Source organism: Megachile rotundata, chromosome 5 (assembly GCF_050947335.1).
Source record: "Megachile rotundata isolate GNS110a chromosome 5, iyMegRotu1, whole genome shotgun sequence".
NCBI classification, from domain to species: Eukaryota; Metazoa; Arthropoda; class Insecta; order Hymenoptera; family Megachilidae; genus Megachile; species Megachile rotundata.
The window spans coordinates 12,787,111-12,802,629 of NC_134987.1; the positions used below are offsets into that span (position 1 = coordinate 12,787,111).

At 33.8% G+C, this 15,519-nt stretch overlaps 2 protein-coding genes across 4 annotated transcripts in view; one reads left to right on the forward strand and one right to left on the reverse strand.

Annotated features, from left to right (window-relative positions):
- Positions 1-1,674, forward strand: LOC143264474 (uncharacterized). Its single transcript, XM_076531877.1, has 4 exons — positions 1-134; positions 386-638; positions 695-939; positions 1,059-1,674. The coding sequence occupies exons 1-4, from the start codon at positions 33-35 to the stop codon at positions 1,266-1,268; spliced, it is 810 nt and encodes a 269-aa protein (XP_076387992.1). The 5' UTR covers positions 1-32; the 3' UTR covers positions 1,269-1,674.
- The window catches only part of chp (leucine rich repeat containing G protein-coupled receptor chaoptin), a 19,783-nt gene continuing 5,731 nt past the window's right edge, over positions 1,468-15,519 (reverse strand). For all 3 annotated transcript variants that reach the window (XM_076531865.1, XM_003701694.3, XM_076531866.1), the window contains exons 5-16: positions 15,083-15,302; positions 13,461-13,771; positions 11,927-12,151; positions 11,007-11,228; positions 10,096-10,264; positions 8,218-8,750; positions 7,021-7,215; positions 6,409-6,693; positions 5,605-5,730; positions 5,422-5,535; positions 4,960-5,195; positions 1,468-3,995 (exon numbers count right to left, since the gene is read on the reverse strand). In XM_076531865.1, the coding sequence (XP_076387980.1) occupies positions 3,716-3,995; positions 4,960-5,195; positions 5,422-5,535; positions 5,605-5,730; positions 6,409-6,693; positions 7,021-7,215; positions 8,218-8,750; positions 10,096-10,264; positions 11,007-11,228; positions 11,927-12,151; positions 13,461-13,771; positions 15,083-15,302 (2,916 nt within the window). In that variant the 3' untranslated portion in view covers positions 1,468-3,715. The remainder of the gene's footprint in view (positions 3,996-4,959; positions 5,196-5,421; positions 5,536-5,604; positions 5,731-6,408; positions 6,694-7,020; positions 7,216-8,217; positions 8,751-10,095; positions 10,265-11,006; positions 11,229-11,926; positions 12,152-13,460; positions 13,772-15,082; positions 15,303-15,519) is intronic.

Sequence of the window (15,519 nt, forward strand, 5' to 3'; positions counted from 1 at the left end):
CATCTGCGATCAGTGTGTCCTGTTTTTCGAACATGAACGACATACAAAATCAGAACAGTTTCGATTTTGTACCAAAGTCTGATTATAACGAGAAATGGCATCTGAGAAATAAATGTCTTTTTCATAATCAACAAGTAAACGAGATATAAACGTTTTAACACCTCATCACCTTGTTCATTAAAATAAATACGTAAAATAAGTATAGTTACTAGCATGATATAGCGTAGTCGTAAATCTTTATCGAAGACAATTTTTATTTCTTTAAATTAAAAGATTTGAGAAAGATTGTGATCTTGTTATGTCATGTCGAATGTTACACACTCGTTGGGAGAGTTATAGTTTATTTGCTTTCGAACTTTGTACTTAAACCTTGACGTCCTCTCAGTTTTCAGAAGGGGATACATATAGGTTTCGAAAATGCACTGGAAAACATTCCTGTCATTTCTGTAAGCACTCAGACAACAAATTCAAAATAACCCAAGACACTATTTTAACTCAAAAATCGGGTGATTGGAACCGCGAAGATGAGATAATCGAACATTCCTCAGAAACCGGAATCCAAAAACCCGCGATCTCCGACTGGAAATGGAAAAATCCATACAGCGTTTCGAATCTCGATCGAAGCAATTTTGCTTTGGGTAAATTTGGTTGTAAACTTATTTTTAATCATTGAATGACTGTTTCTTTATTTAAGAACATAAATGTTCCACGAGTTTCTTGCACGATGAGTGTAACAAAAGATACGAAGATTGTAACAAAGACAAGAGGAAGAATATTTTATTTGACCTTCGGGAATATTTAGTTAATTATCAAGAATCTTGCGGTGTACCAAGAACGGAGTATTCGTTTTCGGCTCTAATTCAAATTATGGGCCAAGCTACTGGCCGATCTCTTCTGGCTTTGTTGTATGTTATGCTAAACGCAGTGCCTCTTGTTGAGGTAATTGGACAGGATTCTCAAAATAAATTTTTAAAATGAGTTTTATCATATATTTGTTTCTACTAATTTTTAACATAATGAGTATAAAAATGAGAAATTAAAACTTTTTGTATTTGCAGGTGTTGTTGTACGTGTTACGATTCATACTGGATAAAATGATCAACATCAAAGACAGCAAGGACTTCAGACAGGCGATACTTCGATGTTTTGTATTCACAACAGAGTTACTCAGCGTTTACGTTTGTCTAATATTCATATTCGGTTTTATTGTCTTGCCCATATTCCATATGGCGGTCGGCATAATTGCAAAGATTCTGCTTTACAAATGAAACATAAACGAATAATTATCATGTAAATTTCTTTACAATTATTGAAAATTATTTGCATTTGTAGTGTAAAATAATTATTGAATTACTATGCATTTGTAGTGTAAAATAATTATTAAATTACTATGCATTTGTAGTGTAAAATAATTATTAAATTACTATGCATTTCTGTATCTACGAGGTCGTAAATAATAACAAAACGTTTACCGTAATAATTGGTGCGATTTTATTTAAAAAAACGTGTCGACAGCGTATATCTGCAAGCACATATTTTCTTATCTTGTTTTGTAATAGATAATACAAAATCCATTTGCTATATAATTCGTTACAGATGAGAATGTATTTTAAGGCTAATAACACGTTAATTGCCATTTTAATTCAGTCGAATAAATAAAGAAAATTACCAGAATTATATCGGTGATAAAGCGTTGAAATCTTAATTATTGTGTGCTATTCCAGACGTAACTATAATTACAAGTATCATCTAGATTTCTGTATTTCTACCGTACGGCAATTAACGTGTCAATTTCGAGCTACTTTCACTGTGAAAATTTACATGAAAGTATATATTTCTCCATAGAAAACACGTGAAATATATGTAGAAAGATAGCTGTGGAGTTCTCGCTTCGAAAATGGCGCGACAGAAGAAAAACGATAAGACTTCGCTACGGTGTTATCATTTTATACAACTAACGATCGCAAGAACAATCGTCGATTTCTACGATGTGTGAATAAAACTTCAATTCCTATTCATTCCGACGACTTCGACGGACACGTGCATCAAATGGAATGCATCCCTGTACACGTTCAATCCGTGATTAATCAGTTTTGTACGAGTATCTGAACAATTGATCCGACAGTCTCATTGATTCGAAGCGTGCTGTTCAAAGGAAATGAGGGGATGTGCAAGAGTTTCTCCTTGATGTACTCGCTCCAAGTGCATACTCGTCGAGAAATTCAATTATTGTACTGAATTTTTCCATGGTTTCGAGAAGCTTTCGTGATCTAGTTCGTATTTCAGACTTTCGAATGTAAACTGAACAGCTAAATACTGTTTTGTAGATGCGATTACGTTTTATGTACAACGTCACAAGCACATATAATCGACTAACATAAATACACATAAACACTGACATGATACGCTTAACACTTATTTGGACAATGAAAATCTTCTAGTCTGACTTCTTGATTTAACTATGCATTTGACTTTCGTATTTGTTATTAAAGTTGATGTACAATTATTAGAATTATCATTGAAGAATTATACATATGTGGCAATTGATTTTTTAATTAAAAGAAATTAAATGTACACAAATGTGTTCTTAAAGAATAGCCTTTGATTCCTAAAGAGATTAAACTGTAAACAATTTAATATTGTAATCTACTTATACGAAGTAGAAAATAAACAGAAAAAATGGAAAATTGTTTTCTTGTTAATAGAAGTCAGGCTAGAAATATTTTGATCTTTCTGTGTAACTCGTAAATAAATAAACGACTATTACAATTAATAATAAATATAAGTAAATATGATTATAAGTACAAATAAATTATGATTACCGTAAATATACACACGCAACAACGTGACAAGACATTTACAAAATGGCTTCGCTTGGAACTGTACGTAATCTCATCTACATATTTGTTTCAAATATTCTTGGCTACAACATAGGCTTCTTTGGAATAAATATACGTAAAATTGAAGGTTTTCATATAATAAAATTTTTAAATATTTCAATCGTACGGTTTATAAATCTTTAGGGTTAATTTGTTCAAATTTTTAATTCATTAAATTATGGAATTCTCACATTTTCACGCAGAGAATTAAATTACCAAATTTCTACAAACTCATAATTGTATAAATTTTCAGACTTTTGAAATTCCCAAATTTTTTAAATTCAAGTTTCCAAGCTTCTAAATTTCCTAAGATCCAGATTTCAAAATTTCAAATCCTCAAATCTTCAATTCCCTAAATTTCCAGATCTTCAGAATCCCAAATTCCCAAATCTTCAGATCTCGGAATTTTTAACTTTCTAAATTTTCTAATTTCTAAATCCCCAAATTTCAAAATATCCAAACCTCGTAATCCCTAAATTTCCATATCCCCAAATCTCCAAATTCCAAAATTTCCATATCCCCAAATCTCCAAATTCCAAAATTCTCAAATCCCCAAATTTTCAAATTCCAAGATTTTCACCTTCAAAACTCCACAAATCCAAAAATAAAAAAATCGCCAGATATCCATCCTCCAAAATTTACCAACTAAAACCTATATCCTTACATTCCTCAGGAAGCCTTCCCATCTGTACCCAAAGAAACATAATTGTTTCTTTGTCATATTCGAATCTCGCGTGTCTGCACTCGAAACGACGGTGAAAGGAGGGACGGTGATCGATCTGAAAAGTGTGAAATGCGAATAGGCCAAGAAGATAAGACTTAATAGATCGTCGTTGTTAGAACAACGTGAAGAGGAGAAGAAGAATGAGTTGATAAGGCGCGTGGACGTAACTGGCTGAACCCCATCCACACTCGAGGTCGGTTTTCAATGCCTCTAACACCGAAACATTGTTTTTGTTCAAACAAAACGATTCACGAAGATCGTCGTCCCAGCCATTGTCCCAACAATCGAATTCATCGTCCTCTTCGTCCCGCTCGAAGTTCTTGAATTCGCTGTACGTCGTGCAACGATCCTCTTGATACTGTCTGTGCTTTCTCTGCCAATTTTCCATCCACCTGTAATGCACATTGTTGTTCTGCATCTTTACTTTTTATCATGATTATATTTTTTCAAGTTAGTTCTGATTATTTTTATGATTTTTAGATTGTTGTATCTCTGCAGCATCAAATCTCTAAGTCAAATTTCAAAGTCTTCAAATTCCTAGATCCTCAAATTCAAAATTTTTCAAATTTCTAGATCTTGAACTCCCTAGATCCACAAATTGCTATTTTCCGAACTTTTAAAGTTCCATAACTGTAGGTCTACAAATTCCTGTGTCCCAAAATTTCTTAATCTTCAAATTCTTAGTTCCCATATTTGTGGATGTCCAGATTCCAAAAGTTCCTAAATCTCTGGGTTCCAAAGCTTCTATAGATCCATATCCCTAGATCACCAAATTCCTAATCTGGCATATCAATAAATTCCAAAGTCCCTAAATTCTAAAATCTCCAAATCTCAAATTCCCCAAATCTCCAAATCTCAAAGCCTCCAAATCCTAACATCTCCAAATCTCAAAATCCCCAAATCCTAAATTCTCCAAATCTCAAAGTACTCAAATCCTAAAATCTCCAACTCTCAAAGTCTCCAAATCCTAAAATTTCCAAATCTCAAATTCCCCAAATCCGCAAATCTTCAAATCTCAAAGCCTCCAAATCCCAACATCTCCAAATCTCAAAATCCCCAAATCCTAAATTCTCCAAATCTCAAAGTACTCAAATCCTAAAATTTCCAAATCTCAAATTCCCCAAATCCTAAAATCCCCAAATCCCCAAAGTACCCAAATTGTAAACCCACTCCTACTCTTCCAAATCCCTAAAAATCCCTAAAATTCATCGAATCAATCTTCCTCCTCAATATTACTAAATTTTGCCCAGAATTTAATTCCAAGAATTAAATTTACTCAAAACCATACATATTCAAGAAAACTTGAGTCCAGTGCTTCGAAGAGTAAAAACAAAATGGAGTCAGTTAAAAACTCACCCAATATCGCAGTCGCAAGTGAAGTAGCTACCAGCAACGGTTAGTTTTGTTAGAAACCGCTTTCCCGGAACACCTGGTTTATAGCCGTTGGATGGATTATGAAGAGTCCGTACATCGTTGTGATGAAGATGGATCGTCACGTTTCTGACCCATTCCGCGTTTTCAAACATTTGCTTTGGCACGCTGCTCACGCTCGTGTTATACATCCCGAAATGCAAGTGTGGATTTCTTATACCCTGAAGAAACACGGTTTCTCGATTACATCGACGTTTCAAGGTTTGAGATAATATTTGAACATTTCTGGATTTAATTAACTTCGAGTAACACGTTTGCTTTGAGGAAAGAATATTTTTGTCGATCAAAAATGAAGGATGAATAAATAAGTTTTAAACTTGTGAAAGAATCTTTGATGGAAGGTTGTTAAATAAACTTCTGATTGTTAAGTAAAATGTGGATTCATACTCGTAGTATATCTGGATTGATGGTTTTCAAGTCTCGACCAGTTAACGTTATGTTAAATAATTTACTCGGGAACTTTCCTTTCATTTCTTTCTCCAGGTTCGTGTCGTTTTGTACCTGGAATTGATGAATATATTTGTCAAACTATTTATAGATTTTTATGTTTTTTATTATTTTTATACGTACGTCAATGAGTAGATGCCGCAAGCCGTGATTGTACTCGAGAATATTAGGAAAATTGAAATTCTTAACGCCGTTGTAAGCAGTTATGTATAGCTTGCGAAGCTTCGTTGCTTTACAAAGCGCTCCACTCTGCAAACGAAAGTATTCTTTACAATTTCCAATTTTTTAAGTGCAAACATATGACTAACAGCTTTTAGTGGTTATTCAAATTTGGAGTTTGAAAGGGAAAAAGAATTAAAAGCCTCAAAATTACTAGGTTGCCAAATTGATAGATTCTCCAAATCTCAAGGTTCCTAAATTTCTAGATTCCCAAATCTATAAATTTCCAAATTAGCAGATTTCCCAAATTTCTAGATTCCCAAATCACTGAACTCCAAAATTAAGAGCTTCTCCAAATTCCGAGATCCACATATTTTCATGTCCTCATATTCTTAGATCCACATATTCACATGTCCCCACATTCTCAGACTCCCACATTCTCATGTCCCCACATTCTTAGATCTACATATTCTGATGTTCCCATATTCTCAGATCCCGACATTCTGAGACTCCAACAGTCTTAGATTACTACATTCTCGTGTCCCTACATTCTCATATCCTCATATTCTCACATCCCCATATTCTGAGATCCCCATACCCTCACATCCCCATACTCTTAAATCTCCATCTCATTCACTTCCTATATTCCTACATCCCCAAATTGTCAACGTGTTTCCAAATATTTAAGAAGAAGAATCAACGAGAGAATGGTTCTCTTCTCTGTTGTGATGTTTTTCGTAGGGAAGCCAAATTTGCTCTTGACTATACCTCGAAGGTTGACAGAGACAATCGCCTTATGTCTAATTCTTCGAGACTGTCCGCGATTCCTAAGAAGCTGGTGTTGCTAACCGCCGTGATAGGATTATCTGCTAAATTGAAGGTTTTCAGTTCCGGCAGGGTGTGCGTGATCAGTGGCACCACCGTCAAGTCGTTGGCACTTAGGTCCAAATAGTGAAGGGACGTCAAATTTGATGCCATTTCGGCTGGTATTGATGCCAACTCGTTGTGCGCCAAGTACAACGTTTGTAATCGTCGTAATGGTAACTCTGGCACCTACAAATAATATAAAATGTAATAACAAAAACAATTTATGAATGAAAGCAACAAATGATTGAAAGTTAGAAGTAGACTAAAATTTTTAAATTAGAAATTCTGAAATCATCACATATCATGATAATAATAATGTATGAATTTGTAATTTATATGATTAGTATATATTTCAATGAATTCGTATTTATATGAATAGTATATAACTTACTGAATTCGTATTTATATGAATAGTATTATAATTCAATGAATCCGTATTTATACGAATAGTATACATATAATTCAATGAATTCAGAATTTTATTAAATGTAAACATATAATGACAATTCGTACACTCAAGAGGGAAATGTTGCTTAAGTCCAGATACAAAAGCGAATCTTCCAAACCGTGGAACGTTTTTCCACGTGATTCTAATAGTAGCTGCTTGTTGTGACTCAAATCGAGGTGAGTTAGGTACTGCAAGTCGGAGAATACGCCATCGTCTAGTCTGACCAGTCGGTTGTAAGAGAGATCCAGCCAGGTTAAACTCTGAAAGTAACATGAAATTTTGATTTCAAAATTTGCAATTTTTTAAATTTTTTCAAATTCTTCTGGTTCCAAATTTTCCAATACCTGGTTCTCTAGTACCAAATTTCCTATTTTTGAATTCCCCCAATTCTCAAAGATTCTAATGTCCAAATTCCCTAGTTCTAAAAGGTTTCAATTTCCAAATTCCCCATTTCCTAAATTTTCCAAATCTCAAATATCCCAATTTCTAAATTCTCTATTACTACCTTTCCTAATTTTCTAATATTCCAATTCCCAAATTCCCCAATTCTCAAAGATTCCAATTCCTAAATTCTCCAATTCTCAAAGGTTCCACTTCAAAAACTCCCCAATTCTCAAAGGTTCCACTTCATAAACTCCCCAAATCTCAAATGTTCCAGCTTCTAAATTCTCTATTACTACATTTCCTAATTTCTCAAGGTTCCAATTCCTAAATTCCCCAATTCTCAAAGATTCCAGTTCCTATACTCCCCAACTCTCAAAGGTTCCAACTCCTAAATTTCCCAAATCTCAAACGTCCCAATTTCTAAATTCTCTATTACTACATTTCCTAATTTCCCAAGGTTCCAATTCCTAAATTCCTCAATTCTCAAAGATTCCAACTCCTAAATTCCTCAATTCTCAAAGGTTCCAACTTCTAAATTCCCCAATTCTCAAAGGTTCCAATTCCTATATTCCCCAACTTTCAAAGGTTCCAACTCCTAAATTCCCCAAATCTCAAACGTCCCAATTTCTAAATTCCCCAAATCTCAAATGTCCCAATTTCCAAACCCCCAATCCTCAAATCTTCAATTCACAAATTCTCAATTTCCACCTCCCCATATTCCTAAACCCCCTTATCTTCAAATTTCAAAAAATCCTGCCCACATCACTATCCATCAAATCCCAAATAAAGTCACCAAAAATCAACAATCTCTACAATACTTCTACAACCACCATCCACTAAACAATTTACACAATCAATTCATTCATAAAAATACGAACTCTCAGCCTGAAAATGGCATCCGTAGTGTGGACTCCAGACAGCGAGTTCCATGACATGTCCAAAATAGACAAACTCGCAGCCGCCGAGATGGACATAGTTTTGATCGGCAATCTCATAAACTGATTATGAGACAAATCCAGACTTTCTATATTCGCATCAGCGAACATGTTATCCGGCAACGTTCTAAGTTTATTATGAGAAAAATCGACGATTCTCATTTTCTTTAACGGTCTCAGTGCCTCCGCTGGAATATCCATGATGTTGTTCCATGACAGGAAGAGTACTTGAAGGTTCTTCGTGTTCCTGAAGCAGTCGAAATCGACTTCTATCAAATCGTTGTGGCTTAAATCCAGCCACTGCAGATGTGGCATGTTCCCGAATACTCCTTGCGTGACGTTGCTCAGCTGATTGTGGGATAAATACAGATGCGTTAACGAGTACTCGACTGGCTTGAAGTAGTACCTCATTATGTCGCTGATGTTGTTGTAGCTGAGGTCTAACACTTTGATGTTCGATTGTATTGTACCACCGACTGTAATGAAGAGAATAATTAGGAGATTTAAGGGGATTAAATCTTCTAGTTTTACAAGTAGGAGATTTAACCCCCTGTTTTGAGGAGGTTTTTTCGAAAAATTAGTGCAACTAACGATTGAAAATTAGAAGTGTCATTTTTAAATGAGATATTCTGAAATTTTCAAGTATACTGATTCTCAAGTTTTTGTATTACCGAATTTTCAAATTTATGAAATAGCAAATTTCTCAATTCACGAAATGCTAAAACTCAAATACTTTAATAGTCAAATTCCTCAATTCTATATTTGTGAGGTCTCAAATTTTATAATTTTTAAATTCTCAAATTCGACAAGTCTTAAATTCATCGATTCCTCATTTTATTAATTTCCAAATTCTACAAATACCAAATTTCTTAATTCCCCTGATTGCTAAATCCCCAAATTCTCAAATTCTCCCAACCTTAAATTCCCAAATTCTACAAATTCCAAATTTCTCAATTTCCCATTTTCTAAATCCCCAAATTATTAATTGCCCAAATTCTCAAATTCCTCTCACCTTAAATTCCCAAATTCTCAAATTCCTCCCACCTTAAATTTCCAAATTCTACAAATTCCAAGTTTCTTAATACCCCAATTACTAAAATCCCAAAACTACCAATTCCCCAAATTCTCAAATTCCCCCAACCTTAAATTCCCAAATTCTACAAATCCCAAATTTCTTGATTTCCCAATTCCTAAATCCCTAAATTATCAATTCCCCAAATTCTCAAATTCCCCCAACCTTAAATTCCCAAATTCCAAATTTCCCATTTCCTAAATCCCCAAATTATCAATCTCCTAAATTCTCAAATTTCTCCAACCTTAAATTCCCAAATTCTACAAATCCCAAATTTCTTAATTCCCAATTCCTAAATCCCCAAATTACCAATTCCCCAAATTCTCAAATCCCTCCAACTTTAAATTTCAAAATTCTCCAATTCCCAAATTCCTAAATTTCCCAATCCCTAATTCCCCAAATTCCCCAAATTCCCCAAATACCAAAATACCAAAACTCCTCAACAACTCCACAATAATACATCGACCTACTTTCAATTCTCTAATCGTAACTCTAATAAATGCAACGTTCTCAGTTCAACGTCATTCGCTTCTAATGCAACGTATAAAGTAAATGGTCTCGTCAACGAAGATTTAAGAGGATTCTGCGTGGCAGGTTGCATAAGATTTGCCGCGGAGAAATTAGAAGCTTCGTTGCTTTCGGCTTGTAACAACAGCTGGTTTTATCGACTTTCGTTTAGAAGGCTTACGAAAATCTGTTTAAGAGTATTAGGCATGCTTCGTTTAACGAAAAATCCTTGATGAACTTACTGGTAGTCGGTGGCGTGAATGTGGTGCTGTTGATCCACAATTTCGGGATCTCGTTGTGGCTGGCGTTTATCTTGAACGAAGATAGTGTTCCCACTTGATCGAACGAGGCGAAATCGAATTCGTTCAGATCGTTGTAGGAGAGATCGAGAAACTCTAAATCTGGAAGATTCTTTGAGAGAAAAAGAAAAGGACGAGTTGTATTTTGGTTTGGGAAGATTGAACGTCATGTGCTTGTTCTAGTTAATTATTATAAATAGATGCATCTTAACATTTTAAGGATATTTGCATTTTAATCTTGAATAATAGGTGGACTAAAAATTTTAAGGATATTTGTATTTTAATATCGAGGAGGAGTTAAAGTTTTGAGAAAATTTTTCATTTTAATCTTGATAGGTCACACTTAAAATTTTAAGAAAGTTTGCATTTTAATTTTGAATAGGTGTACTCAAAATTTGAAGAAAATTTACATTTTATTCTTGAACAGGTGCACTAAAAATTTTCAGGATATTTGTATTTTAATCTCGAGGAGGAGTTAAAGTATTGAGAAAATTTTCATTTCAGTCTTGAAGAGCTCACACTTAAAATTTTAATAAAATGTACATTTTAATTTCTAAATTATTCCTCATAGTTTGCTGTAATAAATACTTAAACTCTTCAAGAAAAATTTAACTAAACATTCAATTAAAACATTAGCTCAATCACTATTAAATTCATCACATTTTGATATCTAAATTACTCATACTACATTAGCATCAATTTACTAAAATCATTACTTAAATTATTAACAAAAGATGCTGTTGAGTGCATCACTGAAACATTAGTGAACTTAATGCGTCGATATTCAAACAGTTCCCTAGATGATTCTCCGAAATTACCAATGAAATATAACATCAGTGGGTAGTTCTAATTACCTGGAAAGCCTCGTCGGTGATATCCTTGATTTTATTACCACGTAGATTAATGTATTTCAGTAATTTCATGTTCATAAATGCCCGCCTCTCGATTCTATCTATAGCATTGTCCTCTAAGTTGATCATCGTTAACTTTGGCAGGTCCACGAATGTGTGGGTTTGAATGGTTTTGATTTTATTGAACGAGAAATTCACATCCTCCAGGTACGAGTGTATATCGCCCTAATAAAACGAAACATTGGTCATCGATTAAATCTACCGGCATATAATATGCACTTAATTTGAAGTGAAAGATGAAGTTAAAAAATGAGTAGACAAAAAACATAAATTTTTTATCTTGACGAAAATCAATGCAGATTTTAAGAAAGTACTTTAACAAATTGTGTAGCTTGTGGAGCTACTTGACCAGTTTGGTAGTTTTAGTGTTAACAATTTTGCTAGACTTCATAAACAGTTAACTAATTGTTATTGTAATGTTAAGATGATGATAGTTAAAATGTCAGACACATCTTACATTCGATGATTGTACAGGTTACAATTAAAATTGAAAAAAAACATTGAGGTGCAAATACTTTGGTTTGTCGCAACTGTGCGTGAAGAGTAGGACGCGATGTTATGGGGTAGGACGTTAACTGTCGCAAAAGTTACTGTTAACTTTTATAGCGAATATAACAGAATTAGTTTCACAGCAAAAGAAACCAATAATAATAGTAAAAAAGGTAGTAAAATAATAGTAAACTGACAGTAAAATAATAGTAAAATAAAAATAGTAAAACTGCACAAATTTCACAAACTTGAATTAACACTCAAACCTAATTATCACAGAATTAACTTTGATCCTCGACAACAAACTGAGTTACTTACAATATCTTACTTACTAGTACAGTTATAATAATTGTGAATTACACATATGACTTTACCTGAAACGTTCCCTTTCTGATGTCATCGATTTCGTTGTCCTGCAACTCGATCCGTTTGATCCTCTTCAGAAAATGGAACGAAGTATCCGGCAAAGATTTAATTTTGTTGTTACTAAAGTCGAGATGTTGTAGATTCGGCAGAAACTTGAAGGGTGCGTTCGGCATCTCAGAAATGGAGGACGACAGACCGTGCGCTATTCTCAACGTCAAAAGCGAATGGCCGACCTAAAGGATTATGCTGGATTAGACCACTGATACTTTTTATCTCCCAATTAGTTCAATACAAATGAAACTTGATAGGTTTGCGTGATTCTGAATAGGTCAAGTACTCGTTAGATTCCTTGTCGAAGCCTGTTTTGTTCGAATTATCTACGGATATCAAGGTCTACGAATACAATTTGAATCTAGCTTAATTAAATATTAGAACAAATTACTAAATCTGATCGACCGTGTCGCGATGTTAGAGGGCTGCTTCGTTAATAACATGGTTGTTATGTGATCAAAGACAATTGTGAGATTTGAAAAGATAAGAGCATTAACTACTTTTCTAATTGTTTAAATTATCATTAAATTGCCATTTGTTTTACACCCTAATTCCTGCATTATTATATTTTATAGCCTTATTATTTTTGAAATTGTATTTGATGTAATTTATAGAATTATTAGTGTTAGTATTATTTAAATGGAACACTTTATGTGTTTTATTATTTTTAACACTTCTAATTGAAACATGACTGCACGAGGGTTAAAAACATTTAGATTTGCAGTGCAATATCATGTATGAGTACCAATTACACATCATTTCTGTACATTAACGTGAATATTAGAATCTGTTCCATCGTTAAGAATCAGATATATTCTATCAAAATTGATTCGATGTTTCTACATTTGCAAACCTAAGATTTCATATTTACGTTTTCAAGTTTAAGACCTAATACTTATATTTACACTTGTAATTATTGAAAGAGATGAACGTTAACCGTCAGGGAAAGTAACGAACGTATCATAAGAACCGTGACAAAAACGTGCAAATTCGATCAGAAGAAACATGGCAAAAACCGAGCAATCAAAATGGCTGATCGGTTTAGATCGTTACTTCGTTTACCTCCTAAGTGAACCCCGAGTGAGCGAATGTGTGTGCGTGTGTGAATGTTATCGAAATAATGCCGAAATGTTATGAGTATGAAACGGTTAAAATCGGCGGATATTTGACTTTTGAGAAAAAATTCGAAAAGCACCGTTTGTGCCTCAATCTTTGTATCATAGTTGTCCTTATCGTTCTTGTCCTTAACACGTTCCATGCTATGTGTACCATTTGTGATACACGTTAAACTTGATCTACAGAAACTTGTTCCGTGGTATAAATACATAGACACACGTAGAAATATTTATTTAATGCACTAAAAAAACAAGTAGCCCGAATATCACTTCAGACAAAAATAACTTAGCACAAAACGTGTTAAAGAATAAATTCCACTCTCACATTATTTCGCAGTATAAAATACTAAAGAAAGTTTTAGTATCTGAAAATTACCTCGGAGAAGGCTTCGTCCTCTATGGACGATATCGAATTCTCCGAGAAATCCATGTACTTGATCCCACGAACGTGCATAAAAGCATGACCTTTAATGGTGTTTAAGTTGCTTTGAACGATACGAAGCTCCTTGATGTCCATCCCATACTCCATGAAATCCTCCGTGGACAAGGTCGACTGTGGCATCCGTGAAATCGAGAGAAATCGCATGTTACGCATTTGCCGTAGGTCTTGTAGAGACACCACGCTGTTTTCTTTGCCACTTAGGTCCAGATTGTACAGGGAGTATTGGAACCCGTTGAACACTTCGGCTAACGAAATAATTAATTATCAAACCATGTGAATTATACATATACTAACTTAGTATAATAAGTTATAACTTATTGTTTGTTATATTAGCATGACTACTCAATGTTTATTATGTGAATAACTAGCTAGAAATTAATACAACTTGGTGAGGTATTAACATGGTCGATGTTAATGCAACTTGGTTAGGTATTAACTTGGTCAATGTTAATGCAACTTGGTTAGGTATTAGCTTGGTCGATGTTAATGCAATTTGATTAGGTAATAACTTGGTCGATGTTAAGACAACTTGGTTAGGTATTAACTTGGTCGATGTTAATACATCTTGGTTAGACATTAACTTAGTGGATGTTAATACAACTTGATTGTTGCTCTAACACAGCTAGTGATAGTACATTATTAAAACATATATTCAGTGCCACGTGTGAACTTGATTGTTACTCTAACACAGCTATTGATAGTACATTATTAAAACATATATTCAGTGCCACGTGTGAACTTGATTGTTACTCTAACACAGCTATTGATAGTACATTATTAGAACATATATTCAGCGTCACATATGAACATGATTGTTGCATTAACACAGCTATTGATAGTACATTATTAGAACACATATTCAGCGCCACATGTGTTAATACGTTCATTGGATGATTGCTGTATTAACACAGCTGTTGAATGTTCAGTGTATTAACACACTTATTCAATGTTATCTGTATTAATTTATTGACTGTCTGCTATATTACTACAATTATTAAATGCTTTCTCTATTAATACATCTATTCAATGTTTACTGTATTATACTTGTTCAATGCTACGTTTGAATATGTTTATTCTATGTTTGCTATATTAACACAGCTGTTGAATGTTCAGTGTATTGACACATTTATTCAATGCTCTCTGTAATAACATATTTATTCAACGTTTGCTGTATTCACACAGTTATTCAATATTTAGTGTGATGACACAATTATTCAATGCTACCTGCATTACTCTCATTCAATCTATAATATGATTCAATGTTTACTGTACTAACAGAGTGTTTACTGTAAATATACTTGTTCAGCATGTATCATACTTATTATGTATTATTCAACGTGTAACATACTTATTTAATATTCACTGTATTTTGTTGTATGTATTTATTTAATAATAGCTGTGTTAATGCACTTCATTAATGTTAGCATATTAAAAGATTTCGATATTAAGATGAATATGTAGGTTATTGATTTGTAAAGTTTCGTAAATAGTTCGTTATGAAATTTATAAGTTTTAGAGAGAAACTAGAAATTGAATACGCATTGGTTTTATCTTACCCGGGGAAAACGTCTGGATCTTGTTCTCACGGAAGATTAGAGTACGCAGAAAATCGTATTCTTGAAAGACGGGGCTTGGAAGGGTGGTGATATTGTTCCCCGAAAGATCCAACAATTCCAAAGACGATTCCAGACCAGCAAAATCAGGGGAACTCACTTCCATTAGATGACAATCACAGAAATAAAGCTCGCGTATCCTTGAATCCCTAAACGCACCCTCCTGAAAATAGGTCAAGGCATCGAACAGACACTGAGAAGTTGAGTTTCACGAATTCGAATACTGGTAAATCAACGTTTACTTTCTTTCGATGTGCAAGAAAAGTATAGGCGGAAAGGGGTGAAAATCTAGTTCAACCCTTGTGCGTCACTCCATTATACATTCATAATCACGTATGTACAATTTTTATGAAAGCACGAAATTTTATTGTTGTTTTATC

Coding starts and splice junctions, on each gene's coding strand:
- LOC143264474 (XM_076531877.1), top strand. CDS start 33: ATGAACGACATACAAAATCAGAACAGTTTCGATTTTGTACCAAAGTCT. Junction 135..385: donor GTCTTTTTCATAATCAACAA/GTAAACGAGATA, acceptor ACGTCCTCTCAG/TTTTCAGAAGGGGATACATA. Junction 940..1,058: donor ACGCAGTGCCTCTTGTTGAG/GTAATTGGACAG, acceptor TTGTATTTGCAG/GTGTTGTTGTACGTGTTACG.